Source organism: Garra rufa, chromosome 8, assembly GCF_049309525.1.
Source record: "Garra rufa chromosome 8, GarRuf1.0, whole genome shotgun sequence".
NCBI lineage: Eukaryota > Metazoa > Chordata > Actinopteri > Cypriniformes > Cyprinidae > Garra > Garra rufa.
The window spans coordinates 38,701,070-38,721,781 of NC_133368.1; the positions used below are offsets into that span (position 1 = coordinate 38,701,070).

The 20,712-nt window shown below is 42.0% G+C and overlaps 1 protein-coding gene across 4 annotated transcripts in view; it reads left to right on the forward strand.

Moving 5' to 3' along the window:
* nalcn (sodium leak channel, non-selective) overlaps positions 1–20,712 on the forward strand; it is a 130,305-nt gene that overhangs the window by 76,583 nt on the left and 33,010 nt on the right. For all 4 annotated transcript variants that reach the window (XM_073845936.1, XM_073845937.1, XM_073845938.1 and 1 more), the window contains 3 exons: positions 19,520–19,656; positions 19,854–19,995; positions 20,291–20,364. In XM_073845936.1, the coding sequence (XP_073702037.1) occupies positions 19,520–19,656; positions 19,854–19,995; positions 20,291–20,364 (353 nt within the window). The remainder of the gene's footprint in view (positions 1–19,519; positions 19,657–19,853; positions 19,996–20,290; positions 20,365–20,712) is intronic.

The following is a 20,712-nucleotide window of genomic DNA, read 5'->3' on the forward strand; positions in this document are numbered from 1 at the left end:
ACTGGCAGATGATTTGTCTTTATTTGAAGCACATTTCAAAGCCTCAGACACAAATGGCTTGGACTTTGGTGGATTAACAGGCATTGATGGATAGGCATGAGTTTGAGTTCTGGCTTTATGGCCACCGAAGGGCCATTTTGACTCCACCCTCTAGCACAACTTCAGAAGCAGATTCCCTCAGCAACAGCACAGGTCACAGATGCGCAGTGTTTTAGCCAGGGCTATGCATCATATCCTCATCTGTAGTTTGCAACCAACAGGTACAGGAACAGGAAGGAGATACTGTAAGCAGCCACCACCGGAGTAAAGAACCGATCTCGGAAATTGTACGCACCCCTCTGTACAGAAGTCTTCTTTTTGTAAGCGTAGATTCAATTTGTCAGGCATCACGGCAGGCACCTGCATACGCACACAGAAAGGATCATTAGCAATTAAACTCGACAGGATAAGAGGAGAGAGAGCTAATGAATATCCAGTGTGTTCCACACGTTACAGATCAGCCAGTGATAAGAGGAAGTGTTTAATGAGCTTCCCTCTTCCCTCTGTCAGGACTTGTCCATACCTGTTCAGGCTGCAATCCGCTCCTGTTAGTGCTCTGATTGAAGTAATGCAGTTATGCCATGAAATTACGCTGAGAATGTTTAATGAATTGCTCAGACAGTTTTGCGTATAAGGTGACTGGAGATGATTGGGAAGGTTGTGTTTTATATAGAGGCTTTTCAAACTTTTTGACACCAAGAATCCCTAAATATGACAATATAGACAACCGTTCAAACATTTAGTGTTAGTAAGATGTTTTTGAAAGATTCTCACCTAGGATACATTAATTTGATCCAAAATACAGTAAAAAAGTGAAATTGTGAAATATATATATATATAAATATGTGTGTGTGTGTGTGTGTGTGTGTGTGTGTGTGTGTGTGTGTGTGTGTGTGTGTGTGTGTGTGTGTGTGTGTGTGTGTGTGTGTGTGTGTGTGTGTGTTTTTAAATGTAATTTATTGCTATGATGGCAAAGCTGAGTTTTTAGCAGCAATTGTTCAATTGTTCATTGCCACATGATCACAAATCATTCTGATTTACTGATTTAGTGGTCAATAAAGCAATAAGCTCTGAGAAGCTGAGGTTTACAGTGAATTTATAACAGCTAAGCTGTTAGCTGTTATGAATTCACTTTAAACCACAGCTTCACTGGGCTTATAAAACGGTTATTTCATATACGTAGTAAGGTTTCACAAAATAAAATGGCAAATAAAGTGTATTGATATTAATAAAAACATTATTCTTCCGCCAAACAATGTAGTTCCTCAGAAACGGTTGATTGTTGCAACAAGTGGTTGCTGAGCAACACACAAAAGTAAACAAAGGTGTATGTTTGTAGAGAATATGTGACCCTGGACCACAAAACCAGTCTTAAGTAGCACGGGTATATTTGTAGCAATAGCCAAATATACATTGTATGGGTCAAAATTATCGATTTTTCTTTTATGCCAAAAATCATTAGCATATTAAGTAAAGATCATGTTCCATAAAGATATTTTGTACATTTTCTACCATAAATATATAAAAACTTGATTTTTGATTAGTAATATGCATTGCTAAGAGCTTCATTTGGACAACTTTTAAGGCGATTTTCTCAATATTTAGATTTTTTTGCACCCTCAGATTCTAGGTTTTCAAATAGTTGCATCTCAGACAAACATTGTCCTATTTTAACAAACAATATATCAATGGAAAGCTTATTTGCTCAGCTTTCAGATGACATAAGAATCTCAATTTTGACAAATTTACACTTATCACTGGTTTTGTGGTCCAGGGTCACATATATACAACAGCTTTGAACATGGCTTAACCGATCAGAATGAAGGACCAGAACTATTCGTTTTATAAGAACATTTTTCTTGCTGCTTATTATTTTTGTGGAAATCATGATCTTGATATAAAAAAGCAAGGAGAGAAAATCATGAAGTACATTAAACATTACATTAAACCAGGATTTAATGCAAGAACTGTAGTGGGTTTGAGAGTTGATAAAAAGGCTAAGAATTCATTAATTAAATAATAAAAAAACCAGAATGTATTATTTAAACACTTGAGCACAAAAAGCAAATAAATTGTTTACCTGTTTACCATGTCAAAGTTACCGTTAAACAACACCGGAGAACTAATAACATACAAATGTGTGTGAAATATTAATTTCCTCATTTATTGTTTATTGACTTTATCAGCATTATTGCAGGTACTTAAAGATGTTTTGTCATTAAGAAACGTCTAGGTTACGAAGGTAACCCTCGTTCCCCGAAGGAGGGAACGGAGACGTTACATTGGGATCTCGCTTGAGAGACCGATCACCTCTGAGCCTTATTAAAAAGGCCAATTGAAAATTGGCGAGTGGACGTGCGCGCCGGCCACGCCCCCGTACATACGGGTATATAAGATGGCTGCGCGCACCACTCAGTCAGGCTTTTGCTGAAGAGCCGGGAGAGCCCAGCGTCAGCGCGACGCCAGGGGCGTGGCAGGGGAATGTAACGTCTCCGTTCCCTCCTTCGGGGAACGAGGGTTACCTTCGTAACCTAGACGTTACCCCTTCAGTCGAATCACTTCGACGTTACATTGGGAACTAGACCCATGGAAAAGGCCACGACCCTGACGCCGCGTTACGCACAACGCCACGTGCCGGCAGGTCTTCCCAGACGTGTCCGCAGGCGGTCATTGAACGTAACCTTCCCAACGCCCCGAGGCCCCCTTTTTATAAGGGGGCCTGAAGGGATGCCAGATGTACTGAAGCATGGGTTGGGGGGGCGGAGCACATGCAATTTGTGCATGTGGAAATGAGAATAATTCAATATATCCATAAGATTTCTTAGGGATACACGAGGGAAACAGCGGTCTCCTCCGCTGGAAAATATTGAAAAGTATAGCCACAACCTGCGGGGCGAAGGAGACCCAGGCAGGATCACAGCCAAGGACTACTCCGCATCTAGCCCTGACTGCGGGGCATGGAGGACCCAGGTTCGCCGGAGGGAACATTCTGGGAGATAGCGCACGGATCCACGTGGGAATGGCGCAGCAAGCCGACACCAGCCGTCCCCCCGCTCGCCTGAAGTCTTATGTTAAGACACGGGAGGAACGGCCTCTGCGCGGAGGTTGAAGAACCTAGCGAAGGTATTAGGTGTCGCCCAGCCCGCAGCTCTATAGATATCTGCTAGTGAGGCGCCATGAGCCAACGCATAGGATGAAGCAGCACTCTTAATGGAGTGGGCATGAACACCTAAGGGGCATGGCTCTCCCAGATATAGATAAGAGAGGGAGAGGCATCTACCACCCAAAGAGCCACCTCAGTTTGGGGACAGCATTCCCTTTCTGCTGAACCCCAAGCAGATAAGCTGCTAGGTGCGTCTGAAGTGCCGAGCGAATTCATTTTCACATAGACACAACATCGCAAGGCTGGGTCTGCCTCCTCCAGGGCAGAGCTTGCAGGTTCACCACCTGACCGCGGAAAAGCGTGGTGGGGAACCTTGGGCACAATAGCCGGGCCGGGGTCTCAGGTAGTAACGTGAGAGTCGCCGGGCCCGAACTTCTTGACACACTTTGCTGGCAAGGAAAGCTTGAAGGTCTCCAACCCTCTTAAATAGGAGCCGGGGCAGTCAGGAGCGCTGTCTTAATGACAGGACTCGACTGAGGCCCACTGAGCACCTCTGGGGAACCTTTGCTCGTTCAATGGGAGCCAGGGCAGTCAGGAGCGTTTTTCTCGCTCGACTGAGGCCCGAGGCTCCAAGGGAGCACCCCGCGGCCTGAGAAGGCGACGGGGAAGCTTCCCTACAGAGAAGTTTGTAGGTCTCCTTACCCTCTTGATGGAGGCCAGGGCAATCAGGAGCGCTGTCTAAATGACAGGAATTCTAGCTCGACTGAGGCCAGGGGCTCAAAATGAAGCGCCCCGCGGCCCCGAAGGGCGACGGGGGGGTCCCAAGAGGGTATGAGGCGCGGTCTGGCACCTCTGAGGGACCTCACGACCAGTGGGAGCTTACCTATTTTGCTTCATCTACTGCATGTGATATGCGGCTAAGCGGCGGCATATATTCCGAGAGTCGAGGGGACAGCCTGCGCTCCAACTCTCCTGCAGGATAGGAAGCACTACTGCAATCGTGTATCTCTGTGCCTCTCAGCGAGAGGAATGCCAGCGATAGACCTCATCTCAGTGCGTGAGCCAGCCTTTGCCAAGGGAGCCCAGTACCGAGTGATAGTTTGTATCACGGCCTGTGGAAGGCCGGAGAGATCTATGGTGTCAAGCCGTGCCCTTACAGGGAGGGACTGCCGCGAGGGGAAGGTTACTAAGACCTAAGTCCGGGTGGGCCGTCCTTGCAGCGCAACCTCCAGACTTACTCCTCGTCCTCCCTGGACTCGCACAGAGTCTGCGCAAGGAGGCTCACTGGGGAAGGGCGTACTTGGGCCCCGGAGGTCAGCTATGTGCCAGAGTTACTCTGGCAATGGGAGGAATCGGGAGGGCGAGCGGATGTGGCTGGGCCTGCCGATATAACTCCAACTAGCTGCGTCACGGGGTGGAGTCGCCATTCTGCAGGTGGGTGGACTGCCGTGGGAACCGGGGGGCTGCACGGTTGAGTTTCCCTGCTTTAAATGAATGGCAAGTAGCAAAATCTGCCACGTTGGACTCCATGGGAGCAGATGGGAGGAGCTGTAAGCCTCTGTTGTACATGGCAACCCAACCCGTGGTAAGCCACGGGCTGACTTGTCGGCAATACTGCGGGAAAACGCCAGTCCGGAGAGAGCCGAGATGCCATGCCCATCATAGGACTCGATCGTGCTGCAGCGGTCTCACATGAAACAGCTTAACGGCAAGCGGCTAGAGCTGACATGTGCCCCAGGAGCCTCTGATTTGAGGGGACCGCTGAATAGTTCCTGATTAGCTCAGAGACTACAGCACCAACTGCGCGCTCTTGGTAGCAAGGCGGGCCGTCTTGTGGACCGAGTCGGGCTCCCGACCGAGGAAAGGGATTCCCTCGGTTGGCCTGAAGGACCAGATGGCGGGGGTGCCGAGGCACCAGGTCCCTGTATTCGCACAACGGAACTCACGAGTGGGCTGGTAAGCACCAGTCGAAGAGACAGTTGAAGACGCGAGTACCTGTCTGCCGAAGAGGGGACAGGGGAGCTCCTATGGCCTAAAGAAGGCAGGAAGGAGAGGGACTAGCCAAGTGGAAGCACCTCGCGCTGAGCGCTCGACCCCCGGGGCAGACCGCCGGAGGGGTGTGCACCGGGGAAAGATCGAGACGCGACAGCGGGTGCCCTTCAGGCAGATGGCTGCAACCCAGCCCTGGAGACGGAAACATACTTGTATGTGCGTCGTCGTGAGCATGTGTGCCGACAGCCTAAGAAGGGATCGGAACAGAGCTCCATCCAGGGCGGATGTTAACCCACCACTCTAACTGGACACGTGAAGTCAGGACTCTTATCAAACCCCGACCTCGTCCCGGCCGGAAAGACAGGCTGGATCGCGTCCTTCGCCAGTAGGAACGCGACCTCCGCAGGCAGAACAGAGGCACGCCTGTTTCCGAATAAAGAATGTAAGGGGTACCTGTGAGTCTGGGCGGACGCCTGGAGCCGGGCCGTACCGTCCGTATCAACCAGTGTAGTGGTATCAAGGGAACGTTGACCGGCGTGACCGTGGTGGGGCAGCCTGGGGAAAGACAGGGAAGGAGACAAAACCCAGAAGGATAAACGTCCTGGAGAAGTGTCTAACTGCGCTAAGCAGTGCTTACCTACTTCCCTGGTTCCCGCGCTGGCGACATCCGGTCCCGAGTCTGGTTCCGAGGAGTGGAAGTGCTGCTCAGGAAGGAAACTCGGGGCCGAGGCCCCAGAGGTGAGAAAGCTGGGTCTTTCTGTGATTTCAAATGACCGGCTAAGTCCCGCTTCCAGCGGGAGTGCCGACAGAGTAGCTCTCTCCACCTCCGGGGGTGCTCGCATCAGGGACGCTTCGAAGCTCGCCTGCGAGGGTCTTCCGTCGCAGGACCCTGAGAGGCGAGCGGCGTCCCTCTCCCACGGGCGGCTCGACGTCGGCTGCGAGCCTGGATCGTGTGGCTCAGCAGGGGACGGAGCTGCGGGGGGACGCCCTCGGCGACGGGCAGGCGGAGGCGGGGGCCCAGGCGGCGGAATGGTAACTTCGCGGCGGGGCAGGATATGTTGGACGGCCTCCGTCTGCCTCTGGACCGTTGGAGCGCCAGAGGAGACGCCCAGCCCGAACGACGGGGAGGCGTACTGCTCTGGCAACTCGACGGGGTATGCTGATGGGCGGGGGATCGCAGGCTTTTGGGGGCCGGCGATACGTTCGACGCCGCTGAGCAAAAACCCTTCACGGTGTCGCCGAATAGGCCGCTCTGGGGAATGGGAGAGTCGAGAAAGCGAACTTTGTCGGCCTCTGCCATCCGGGCCAGAGTCAGCCATAGGTGGCGTTCCTGGACCACGCAGGTGGACATCACCTGACCAAGGGGACACGCCGCGACCTAGTGGCCCGAAGGGCGAAGTCAGTGGCGGCGCGGAGTTCTTCAAGTACCCCCTGGTCAGGACCACTCTCGTGCAGGCCTTAAGGTGCCTGCACCTGGCACTTTTGCAGTGTTGCAATGGCCTGCAGGGCGGGGCAGCGTGTCGGGGGGCGCAGAAAAGGCCCAGCCGATGAGGGCGGAAGAAATTTCACATGCCCTAAAAGGGAGACGCGGAGGGCCCCACCAGGCGGCCGCGCCCGCGGGCAAAGGTGCACCGCGATGGCGCGCCCGACCTGGGGGACCGCCACGTACCCCTTGGCTGCCCCGCCATGGAGAGTGGCGAGGGGAGAGGAGCTGGAGTGCGCTTCAAATTAATAGGGCGCCATAGATTTTGTCAGCTCCTCATGCACATCCGGTCAGAACGGGACCGGGGGGGAGCGCGGCGCTGCCGCCGGTGCCCCCCCCAGGAACCAGTCGTCCAGCCTAGAAGGATCGGCCGGAGGCCCCTGAGGGACCCTCAAACCGATCCCCCCCGGCTGCCCGGAAAAGCATAGCCGACAGTTCGACATCAACCTCCGGGGGGGCAGCGACCACGGGTGGGCGCCGCGCCGCGGGAAGAGATGTGTCACCGTCTGACTCTCCCTCTGATGCTGTGACAGACATCTCATCCTCTGCAGGAGCACCGAAGGAGACGCTCAGCCCGCCAGGCGGGGAAGCGTCTGCTGCGGAAACTCAACGGGACCGCGCTGAGATAGAGAGGTCCGCAGGGCTTTTTGAGCCGGCGGAACGCTGTCTATCGTAAATTGAATGTCCCCCCCCGCGCCCCACTGCGGTGGCCGAAGAGCATAGGCGGCTCAACGGCTGACGACGGGAGGGAGGCGGGGGGAGCCAGCTCGCGAACGAGCGGCAGGACTTCAGCGTGGTCATGGTCATGCTTTCACCGCATGGACCATTCATGAGCACCACCCCAGCGTGCTCAAAGCCTAAACACGTGAGGCAGCGCTCATGTCCGTTCGCTGAGGAGAGGAAACTACCACATCCAGAAACGCACGGCCGAAAAGACATCCTGAAAAGGACGTCTAAAACGGCCGCTAGAAATTGCTCTTTTGTGATCCCGGTTTGCCCAGGGAGGGGCCGCGGGGCAATGCACTCGCCGGGGCTGCTCGCTGGAATGCAAAAAGGCTTTATATGGCCGTGAAAACGGCCGCCCGCGGGACCGCGCTGACGGCTGCCAAACAATGCTCTTTCTGTGAAACACTCTTTTAGTTATGGCAGCGCAGCAGCAGGAGGGAGCATGAACTCTGAAGAACTCTTCTCGGCTGTTTAGAGGCTCGACACATCGGCTCTGAAAGCAAAAGTCTGACTGAGTGGTGCGCGCAGCCATCTTATATACCCGTATGTACGGGGGCGTGGCCGGCGCGCACGTCCACTCGCCAATTTTCAATTGGCCTTTTTAATAAGGCTCAGAGGTGATCGGTCTCTCAAGCGAGATCCCAATGTAACGTCGAAGTGATTCGACTGAAGGGGTAACACTGAAATAGTACCATTACCCTCAATTTAAAATACAAAGAATTAAAAAGTACATTATGAAAATGTACAGAGTACTAATTTCACGTCAAACATTCCATATACAAATTATGATTTTTAAAATCCATAATCATTTAAAAGTTTGTACATGTACTGAATGTCACGGTTTGGTCAGTTAGGTTGATCTGCAAATTTATGCTGTCTAAATCATGGAAAAAAATGTGTGGAATCATATAAATAATAAAAAATATATAGAGAAGGACTAAGTGAAGTTTAACTGAAGTTAATAGGAAGTAAAGATGCTTACAAGCAGTATTAATTAAGATATTAGTCTAATTTTTCACTTGCCCGACCAGAAATGATAAGAACAGACACAAATGTTGTTAAAATTCTTGCCCTGGAAATCCTGGTTCAGTTTGGCCAAGCACATTCCTTAGTTTTTTGCAGTGTTTTCCTTGATTTGTTATAACTTTTGTCAGTCTGTAGTATTGCAAATGTTTTTCCCAGTCTGACCGATTAGTACAGCCCAAAACATGACAATAATTGATTTTCAGCAGCAATAATTAGCAAAATATGCAAGTTCAGTGGCATTGTTTACGTTCAATGCCGCTAATATGGCCGATTAATGACGTTTTCGTGAAAATACTCTATAGGCAATCTTCTGCAATGTCATAAATGTTTGAGAATCTCTGCATTACATAAACAAATACTAATTATTTCAGAATCAATAAATTATGAGTGATTTACAGCCATTGCGTGAATAATATGTAATCAGGTAATGCAAAAAAGTAACTGTAATCTGATTACGTAATCCAGTTACTTCCCAGATCTGTGCAAATGGTTTCAATTAATTGTATAATTACTGACCAATCTTCCTTTCAAATGTATATATATTATATATACGAAGCATAAATGTACTTTTTTAGATATCTACCCACATTCCAAGGGGTGGATATTTGGTGAATTGCCAAGCTTCAAAGGTGTAAAAGTGGCTAGTGGAATTGCATTTGTTGAAAGCACAGTCTAGTTGTCATGACCCGAATAAGCTGGTCTCCCTCTCTGACCGCTGTTTGTTACACCTCACCTTTGTGCCACGTCTCCCGATGCAGTCTGTTCATTCGGCCGGTCATGAGCCGTTTCCCTCTCTGATGGCAGAGATTGATGGTTGTTAGCAGCTTGAGAAATCATTACTTTCCTCCGGTTAAATGGCAGTGAGAAGTGTCTAGAGCTGATAGGGGAAATGCTTATCTTTTTATTGACAGAAATCAAATGGAGGACTTTCCCTAAGGGAAGCAGGTGGAGGATCTGGCAGTGGGACCATGGTTGGTTGCTTGACTAAGGTCCCTGAACTCTTTCAAGAGCTAGGCTTCAAATCAAAACCTTCCAGCGTGTCAAACATTTATTTGTCAAATGTACAACAATACCAGCAGTACTTGTTGGTGACAAAACTCACTAGGTTTTTACTGTCTCAAGACAGTGTGAGTGGTGCTTGGCTCTTCACGTCACCACCACAATTTTTCCAAAACCTCTGACCCTAAACATGAGCAATTGTGCAATACTGTAACAAGCAACACTAATTAGATACACTCAGTATGAGTCACATTGCGGAGTAGAAGCATCCATTCATGAATACTTTTTCTACAAAGCAATGCTGCTGTGCTTGTGTTCAACAGTCTCCTGTTGGTAGAAGCTATTCTATAGCTGGTTGGATTGAATGTTTTCTTTGACAGATTAAAGAACTACCTAAAGATTGAACTTAAGAAAAGGTCACAGTGTCAACTACTTTATATGTGCTTGGTGTCAGATGTTCTTTTGGGTCTAACCACACTGCCATCTAGTGCCTACAGCTTCCACTCCATATGATATAAATTCTCACAAAGGATCATATTAGTCAGATCATATTTCTGATCAAAATTATATTTTGTGTATTTTTAAGACTTTTTTTTGTTTAGCATTGTGAAAGGTTTCTTAATTCCCATATTAAAAAAAATCATTTTTAATGTACTTCCATAATCAAATTCATCCTGCATGGATGCATTGATGTTTTTTTTTATACATTAAATTCCATTTAGCAAATAATGGAATGATGTATGTTACTTTTTATATACTTTTTAATAGTAATATTTGCTATATTAATAACATGTTTAAAATACTTAATGTATTTTTTGTGGACTAAAACAATCAGAATTGCCTTGTGTGGGTCTTTAATTGGCATGAAAATAATGTGACAAATTTTAATGGTCCTAAAAATAGACTCAGTATGACCTAGATAGATTCTTAACAGGTTTCTTCACCCTTCCAGCAGAAATGAGTTACTGTATGACTGATATTTTATCCTGACTGCTTTGAGTCAATTTAAGTGTGTAAGAAAGAAACTCCAGACTTCCAGTCCAGCCAAACTCAGTTTTGTGGTATATAGCCAGGTCTAATAACAGACAAAAAAGTCGGCTATGACATTATTGTTGTGTTTGTGAATGAAACAAAGATAAACTGCAGGAAATTCTGTGTTATTTTCTTTTCTGAGAGTATTAAGTTGGTTTCAGCAGCTGAGGCATACAATGTGTTCTTTTCACATGAGACAATTTCATCTCCGTTTCTTTGTTTTTCTTTTTCGTTTCGTTTTGCTTTTTGTAAATTTCCTCATCTCTTGCAGTCATCTGCACAAAGCACATCTGGTCCTGCTTACAAATTCCTAAAAAAATTGCAGTGGGGCTCAGATGTACAAACATACACACATTTGTTTATTATCGCACCCGGTCTAAAAAGTGTGGCGTCAACAATTTGTCACGCATGCACAAACACACATGCTGGTCCCCTTTGGCTGCGATAGACATGAAAGGACCTTCGGTAACAGGCCTGTCCATCAAATGTACTCCATTCTCTGATCTAACAGTCACGCCCACACCCCCACACCCTTGCTGCAGCACCTGATCCAGATGTCTGCTGCCCCAGACACTGTGTGTGTGTTCCATCGTTCACCCAGACCCATTTTCATCCTTTCAGCAGCACACTTTTTTATGATAGGGTTTTAAAATGAAACAAATTTACCTTATTTACATACTATTTACATACTTATTGACACTTTTCTCATCTTATTATGCACAATTCATCAGTTTGCATTATTCCAAAGAAGAAAAAATTATATCTTCATTATCTTTCATAAAATGTAATTACGTTCCTTTTTTATTTATGTCACCTAGGTTGCGCATGCCAGAATTTGGTCATATTCCAACACACTTTCATTACATTTTTAAAAAAAAATTTTTTATTTCATTTCATGAGAATTTGTACAATCTTATTTATGTTTTTGTTTTGCTCACATCCAACTGACATTTTACTGAGAAGTCATAAGATTTCATTTGAAATTGGCAACATGTACAATATTAAAAAAAAATTCTTATGAGTTTGCATTGTGATTTATTTATGTTTCATGTAAATGCATTAACATGATTTAACCCTTAAATGCATGAATGTTTGAATGTTCATGAATGTTATACCTGAATATGTAATAATGAATCATGAATCATGAATGCTTATGAATCATTATTACATATTCAGGTATAATGAAAATATGTAATGAAAATTATCCCATGATTAAGCCATTTTAGGTGTATATGACTTTTTTCTTGGCTCTTGTAAGCTTTATAATGGCAGTCAGTAGGTGCTGAGATTCATCCATTAGTCCAGTAGAAGTCCAATAAAGTGCATCCATCCATCATTAAAAGTACTCCACACAGCTCCGGGGGTTAATAAATGCCTCCTGAAGCAAAGGGATGTGTTTGTCTAAGAAATATATCCATATTTTCAAAATTTATAAACCGTAATCTCTAGCTTCCGCTAACTGGCGTACTCGCATTCTCGAAAGAGCAACATTCTAGCGGATGCCGTAGGACATAGATATGCCGTAAGCACTGGTCAGAAGTGACGAACGTGGAAGCTCAGAGGAGAGAGCAAAACAAAACACTGGTCTTGAATAAAAAGTGCAAAACGAGGATTTGTAAAGAAAAATGTCAAAGGATTTCAATATAAGCCAAGAGGAGACTGGGTTTTCTTTGGTGCAAACTAAACTTTATTCTCACGAGACTAGCATATTCTCACCGGAGTTTATGTACTTTTTATGATGGATGAATGCACTTTATTGGACTTCTGCTGGACTAATAATTCTCAACAGCCATTAACTGCCACTATAAAGCTCGGAAGAGTCCTAGCATTTTGAACTATAAATCTGGATGTATTCGTATGAAATAAAAAAAGTCATATAAATCTAGGATAGCTTGAGGGTGAGTAAATTATGGGGTAATTTTTATTTTTTTGGTGAACTATCCCATTAACCTAATTTGTCGCACTTGCCATTAATCTGAATAAGACAGCTGACATGTGCCTGCATTAATCAAATATTCTTGTTATGTACAGTATTATGTCATTAACAGTTATAACTATATACAGTTGATTAAAATTCTTTAGTTTTCCAGCACTTTTGTGAATTTGAACCCTTTCCAACAATGACTGTATGATTTAGAGATCCATCTATTAACACTGAGGACAACTGAGGGACTCATATGCAACTATTACAGAAGGTTAAAATGCTCACGGATGCTCCAGAAGGAAAAATTATGTATTAAGAGCCAGGGGTGTACACTTTTGAACAGTGGGCAGTTTAACTGTTAAGGACAAACAAGGGACTCAAGGGACTATCAATAAACAAAAAATAAATACATAAATAAAACACATTCTGCAAGGTGTGTTTAAACATTTGACCTCAACTGTGTATATATAATAGTTATACATAAAAATATGGCTTAATGGAACAGAATATAAATCTTCATTACTTCCAGTAGAGAATAGCAGGATTTTCTCCATTTATTATTCATAAGAACATGCTGATTACCAGGTTTTTGGAAATGTTTCAGTTGCCTTACAAAATACACACAAGAGCTATTTGAGGAACGTCAGACGTTTTGTCTTGCCATGCTGTGCCACTCTCGCCATGCTAAGTATTCAGCCAGTCAGCCTCTCAGGTGGCAAAGGTGTGCCTCTAAGAGGTCTGGGAGTTTATAGCCTATGCAGCACCATGCCTCATTAGATACTAAATGAGAAGGAGAGAATGACCCCTCTACCCCTGAGCTGCTTATGGAAGTTCACCAAGTCTGGTGCAGAGTAGAGCGGCACGTGTAATGTATGTTTATCAAGCAGCCTAACTGAAATGGAACCTTAAAAGGCGACTGATTTGGAATTTTCTTCTTAAGGGTCATAGTCTATAGTCTAGAGCTGCTGTCTCCAATGTATTTTAAAAGTGTATCTTCTTTTAACACATGATGCATATAAACATGGACCCGTATGTAGATGTTTGCATATATAGTACAGTTTTCCTGCACTAGACCATTTGCAATCATTCCATATAATATTAGACCACAAAACCAGTCTTAAGTAGCAGGGGTATATTTGTAGCAATAGCCAAGAATACATTGTATGGGTCAAAATTACAGATTTTTCTTTTATGGCAAAAATCATTAGGATATTAAGTAAAGATCATGTTCCATGAAGATTTTTTTTTTGCACCCACAGATTTTTATTGTCCTATCCTAACAAACCATACATCAATAGAAAGCTTATTTATTCAGATGATATATAAATCTTAATTTCAAAAAATGTACCCTTATGACTGGTTTTGTGGTCCAGAGTCACATATATAATAAATGTCTATGGGGTCCAGTGTTGTTTTGAACCCCATTGACTTTTATTGTATGGACACAAACAGTTTCATTCTTCAAAATATCTTCTTTTGTGTTCCACAGAAGAAAGAAAGTCATACGAGTTTGAAATGATGACAGAATTATCAGTTTTATGTGCGTATTTCTTATTGCTGCTATATTCTTGCCAATATCAGACTGTAGACTTTTGAGTCTGACATGTCAAATAATCTGGTCCTCTTTTGTCTGCCCACACTGTCCCTGAAGGTCACACTCACACCGTTAGACATTATTACCTGTGTTTACATTAGCTCTCCACTGTTTTATGGTGACCTAACTGGAGCATAAATGTGTCTAATAGCCTGTAGAGTAAATTTGTGGGACGGCGACATACAGATTTGTAGACCGACCAATCATTCATGACGCTGGGAGGGCAGCGCACTATTACGGGCTCCTTTGTGAATGTGCCACAGACCACGCAGCAATTGGTCAATAACCTGGACTCTTGTCATCTTGAAAGGCGGGGGACTTGGAGAATAGCCTAGTATGGTTCACCTGAGCCTGAAATTGGAAGAATGTGTGAATAGGAGTGAATGGATCACACTAATGTGTCCCAAGGCCAACACATTCATTTCGGATGCATGGCTCTGTGATTTATAGAAAATGCTACGTATGATTCATCATTATGAAGAGCTATGGCCATATGCAATTTTTACAAAAAAATATGCATTAGATGCAGACCTTCCATAAGCCATCAGGGGAAAAAATACAGCTAGCTACAAGCAATCATGTAGAGATGCAAATCAGCATGATGTGTTGCACTGTATGCAATGTATGTGAACCCGTATCGTTTCACGCATTTCATATTGATTTGTTTATTGATCAGGGTGGATTTCACTTTCTAGCTGTGCTGATTGAATTTGGCTTTCTCTTCCTCTTCAGCACTCCATCACATGTACTTACCACATCTCGAAAATGAAAATGAAAATTCTGTCATCATTTACAGTACTCACCCTCACATCGATTCAAACTGGTATGGCTTTCTTTTTTCTGTGGGACACAAATGAGATATTTTGAAAAATAGTCTTACTGATCTTTCCATGCTTACAGTGAGCAGTGTTTTTTTTTTTTTATTTATACACTGCCGTTCATTCAGTAATCAGGATCAGTAAGACTTGTAATGTTTTTTAAAGAAGTCTCTTATGCTCATCAAGGCAATTTATTTAATCAAAATGTTATTAAAATATAAAATAATGCTTTCTATTTGAATATACTTTAAAATATAATTTATTCCTACGATGCAGTGCTGAATTTTCATCAGCCATTACTCCAGTCTTAAGTGTCACATGATCCTTCAGAAATCATTCTGATATGCTGATTTATTATTTGAATTATCGAAGTTGTGCTGCCAAATATTTTTTTGAAACCTGTGATACTTTTTTTCAGGATTATTTGATGAATAAAAAATGAAAAAGAACAGCATTTATTTCAAATCTAAACTTTTCTAACAATGTAAGTGTTTGATGTCACCTTATATCATTTAACACATCCTTGCTGAATAAAAGTATAACTTTTTTTTATAACAAGAAGGAATAAAAATGTACTGACCCCAAACTTTTGAACAGCAGTGGAAATTGTTAGAAAAGATTTCTATTCCTATCTAAATAAATGCTTTTCTGTTTAAATTTTTATTCATCAAAGAATCCTGAAAAAAGTAGCACAGGTTCGAAAAAAAATATTAAGCAGCACAACTTTTTCCAACACTGATAATAAATCAGCATATTAGAATGATTTCTGAAGAATCGTATGACACTTAAGACTGGAATAATGGCTGATGAAAATTCAGCTTTGAATTACAGGAATAAATTAGATTTTAATTATATTAAAATAGAAAAATATTGTTTTACATCGTTTCACAATATTAAATTTTAGCATAAGAGATTAAAAATCTTACTGATCCCAAACTTTTGAACGGCAGTGTATACTAAGTAATATATATCAGTGTGTTGAATTAACTTTTAGTTTTATATTTCCAGTTTTCATTTTAGTAGTTTTGTCATTTTTATTAGTTTTTTCCCCCTTTTCTATTTAACTTTATTTTTATTTCAGGTTTAGTCATTTTGGCATCCTGGTGTCATTTTAATGTGTATATTTTACTTTTTATTTTAGTTTAACATTTTAGTTTTAGTTAACACTTGTGAAGCACTATGCTAATGAACTTTGCAACTGACACTAATGAACAGATTGCAACTGAACTTATGTATTCTTTTCAAAATGGTACCAAACACTACTGGTAAAAGTCATACAGGTTTGGAGCAACATGAGGGTCAGTAAATGTTAAAACGTCTTTATTTTTGGGTGAACATTTGCTTTAAAATGTCAGTTACCTAAAAACATCTTCAAACTTTGAACTAATTTTGAATAATAATACAAACACTTGTTTTAACAACCAGATTAGAATAAACAGGGGGGCTAGTTTGTGGCGTTGCAAAGCAGGGAGGATTCTTCACGTTAGCTATTTATACTAGAGGGATGTAAATTGTGTTGGTATTAGTTAGGAGCGCCTGTTCTCTCTGCAGTACTCCATGTCGTGTGCGTCTCTGTGTGAGAGCTAATCAGAGGCTGTTGCTGAGTAAAGCGCAGAGTTGAAGCCACCCCGCAGAGTGCAGAGCTATTGATTGGAGCCTTGGGGACCTGTACGGTTTCAAACACACGCTCTTTTACAATAAAGTTGCCCTTAAACAAATGTAGACTGTTTTTTTTAATAGGAGACAATCCATCTTTGTTTCAGTGCAGACTAAACTGTTTTTTGTTTTTTTCAGTAAGCAGACAAGATGCATTCCTTATGTATTCTTTCTCACTTAAGTACAATTCTGAATATTTGTTGTGAATGTTTGTGGTATGTAAACAATGGATTCCTGTGGACTTTTCTCAGTGGCCACAAACATTGGTGCAGATTGATTTTATGCACTTTTATATTGCAGAGTCCAGCGTGTTGGTGGTGCTAAAGCTATTTTTCCTAATCCTGGCATGTCACGTTTGATTTGAGCAGGTGTTTACTCTCACCCCAATACATTGAAATCATCAAGATCTGTGTTGTGCACATATTCTCTTGGCTCAAGCGTCCAACAGCATTGTCCTCACTGCAAGCAGGCTCTTAGCAACATTAGCACAACCTCTCCACTTCCAGCACAGAACATGACCTGCTGTCTGTAACTCCGAAAGAACAGCTTGTGATGCACTACAGATGTCTAAATGTATGGGCAATTCAAGCAATGAATGAAAAAAATCATGAGTCATATTACGATAATAATATGCAGTGCCATTTGCATTTCTATTTTTGACGGTTCCTCTTGGTTACTCTTGCCAAATGCTTTTCATTTCCTAAAGGTTCCAGGTCAGCCGCTTATTTATAACGGTAAGCTATCATCAAAGAACCTAATTTTGGTGGTTCTTACTCCTAATCAGAAATACATCATATTTATCTACAGGTGTCCAGACGGATGCTTCCAATTCCAAGATTTCCAATACTTTTTATATGCTATTAAATTAAATTAATTGCTCTTAGTTATTTGTGACATTTCTGTTTGTTTGACCAGTATTTTCTGTGTTTTGTGACTGAGGACAGAAAGTCATTTCTGAATACACAATTCAGTTTTGTTTTGCTTCCCTAATAGGCAGTGTGTTGAATTATATTGTATTGCAGCAGTGCTAGATAGCAAACCAATAATTGTTTGCAAGAAAATGAAATACAACTAATCATGCATAGTAGGATAGCAAAATAAATAGGTTTATAAAGAACACTTCCCAAATCCCATATCTTTTAATGTTACGTCAATCTATCTATGGCATTTTGACAAAAATTTAAGACACTAGGTAGAAGCTAGACGGTGCCTACATCGTCAAACCCATAAACAAAGTTACACAATTTACTGTAGCACTACCAGTCAAAAGTTTTTGAACAGTAACATTTTTAATGTTTTTTTTTTTATAGAAGTCTCTTCTGCTCATCAAGGCTGCTTTTATTTGATCCAAAGTACAGCAAAACAGTAATATTTTGAAATATTTTTACTGTTGTTTTTTGTTTGAATATATTTTAAATGGTCCTTTATTCCTGATTTCAAAGCTGATTTTTTAGTATGATGACTCCAGTCACATGATCCTTCAGTAATCAATCTAATATTCTGATTCAAAAACATTTATTATTATGTTGAAAACAGCTGAGTAGTATTTTTTCAGGTTTCTTTGATGAATGGAAAGAACAGCATTTATCTGAAATAGAAATCTTTTGTAAGATTATAAATGTCAGTCATCACTTTTGATCAATTTAAAGCATTCTTGCTAAATAAAAGTATTAATTTATTTCCCCAAATTAAAAAAAAAACGTTATACTGAATCCAAACTTTTAAAGGTTTCGTGTATAATGTTAGAAAAGCTTTTTATTTCAGATAAATGCAGATTTTTGTATCTTTCTATTTATCAAAGAATCCTGAAGTACTCAACTGTTTTAAATATTGATAATTATAATAATAAAAATAATAAATGTTTTCTGAACAACAAGTCAGCATATTAGAAAGATTTCTGAACGATCATGTGACACTGAAGACCGGAGAAATTATGCTGACAATTTAGCTTTGATCACAGGAATAAATTACATTTTAAAATATATTCAAATAGAAAGCAGTTATTTAAAACGACAAAATGTTTCACAGTATTACTGCTTTTGCTGTATTTTGGATCAAATAAATACAGGCTTGGTGAGCGAATTCTTTAAAAAAAAAACATTAAAATACTTGACTGGTAGTGTAAACTAAATTAAATATGGGTTCAGTTGACAGAAGGATAAGCATGATTTGTGCCAACCACTGTTTTGTGCCTAACAAATAAATAATACATGTAAATATTGGGTTTTAACTTATTTTCCCCCATGATAAACAATTTCAGTGCTGTATTGGGTTTCCATTTGATGTCAATGTAAAATCTGGGTCCTGAAACAAAACAAGTTGACAACCAGTGTTGTAATGGACGGACAACTGCATTGAGACTGTGTGCTGCTGCCATCTTTGGACAGGCTAGCAGAACAGCACTCTGTTAATATAATGATTTGCTTTTAAATCCTGCCAAACGATCATCTTGTTGTCAAAAAATATAAAATAAAATAAAATAATAATAATAAAAAAATTAAATAATGTTAAGAATAAAATCATTTAACATGTAAAATTGTTAGAAATTAAACTTATTGTTTTAGTAAATTAAACTGTAGTAAAATGGGGTTTTTTTTAATCAGAAGGGCATTCAGAGGATTCTTTTAATGTGCATTCATAAGTATGTTTAGAAATATGAAATCTGTCATCTTAGCTTTATCCTATTCACTTTAATTTATGCATCTCTTCTGACAGGAGAATGAGAAGTGATCCTCTAGCGTGCTCCGGCCTAATCATCTGAGGCCTTTATGTTGCTTGATAGACATGGAGAAAGATAAAAGGTTATGGCACATAAAGTCAGTTAAGCCTCAGAGGGCCACATTAATTCAGAGCAGTGCACCATACAGGCTAACCCCTTCCTCTCTCAACATCAGAAGTGAGGAACGGAATATAAAATACACCATTTTTGCATTCTACTTGAAGACCCGCTGAGTTTTCAAAAGGGGCAATCAGAAGTAGAGATGGACAGCTTATGTCAATTTTGGACTGTCCACCAAATGTTTTGAAGGCTGTGTGTGAAAACACAATGTGGCCCGATCAGAGTCTCTCGGTTAAGTCACAGAACGAGACATTTGTTTCAATTGAGTCTTCTGGCTTCTCTCCACAGCTGAAACAGAGCGAAGCCAATGCTGATACGAAAGAGAAACTTCCTCTGCGATTGCGGATCTTCGAGAAGTTCCCCAATCGACCACAGATGGTGAAAATCTCCAAGCTGCCATCAGACTTCACTGTGCCCAGAATCAGGTACTCTGTGCACTGAATGATGTCTCATTCCAAACCATATACATGAACACATCAAAGATTCATTCTCCTAAAAGCAATAAGCATACTGGCAGACATACTACTATATGCCTCCTCAAGAATCCTCTGAAAACATGAAGTCCCTTGTGTGTTTGCGTGTGACTGTTTCGTTATGCGTGTGCCGTGGGCGTATGCCGCAGGGAGAGCTTCATGAAGCAGTTCATCGACCGACAGCAGCAGGACCCCAGCTGTCTGTTCCGTCGCCTTCCCTCAGCGTCGTCCTCGTCTTGCGACCATTCCAAGAGGTCTGCCATTGAGGATAATAAATACATAGATCAGAAGGTACCACACTCCATCACTCCCACAGTCTGCCCCCTCAATACACACAGGGACTAAACAATAAGCTCATGAATGTTCTGAAAGGAACAGATCTATTTCCCACGCAACAAGACTTAAATAACCAGCAGTTATATAACTATATTTTGTTGATTACATTGGGATGTTTTTGTTTGCCAGTATCAGTTTCGACTTTACCCATATAATAATAGTTGTTTGCAAATATATCCGTCTGAATTAAAATGTGTATTGATCTGTTTCCTGTGTACATCTTACTGTCTAAACCGCTTTTTCTTCCTAGCTCCGTAAGTCAGTATTTAGCATCCGGGCCCGTAACCTCATGGAAAAGGAAACCACTGTCAATAAAATTCTGCGGTGAGCTTGTGATTTTCTCCCAGCTTTATTTATGTAATTTAATTTTAAAAAATGTAATTTAAATATTTACCTTATACAGTGCCTTGCGAAAGTATTCATACCCCTTCATTTTTTTTTTAAGTTAAACTGCTTAGAAATTACTAATGTTTTTAACATTTTTACAAATTTATTACAAATAAAAACAAATGATTCCATTGCATAAGTATTCATACCCTTATCTGGGACAGTTGAAATTTAGCTCAGGCGCATATATAATGTAGATATTGCTTACATTTCGAGTGAAGTTAACCTGTGGCAAATTCAATTGAATGTGTATGATTTGGAAAGGCACACGCATCTTAAAAGGTC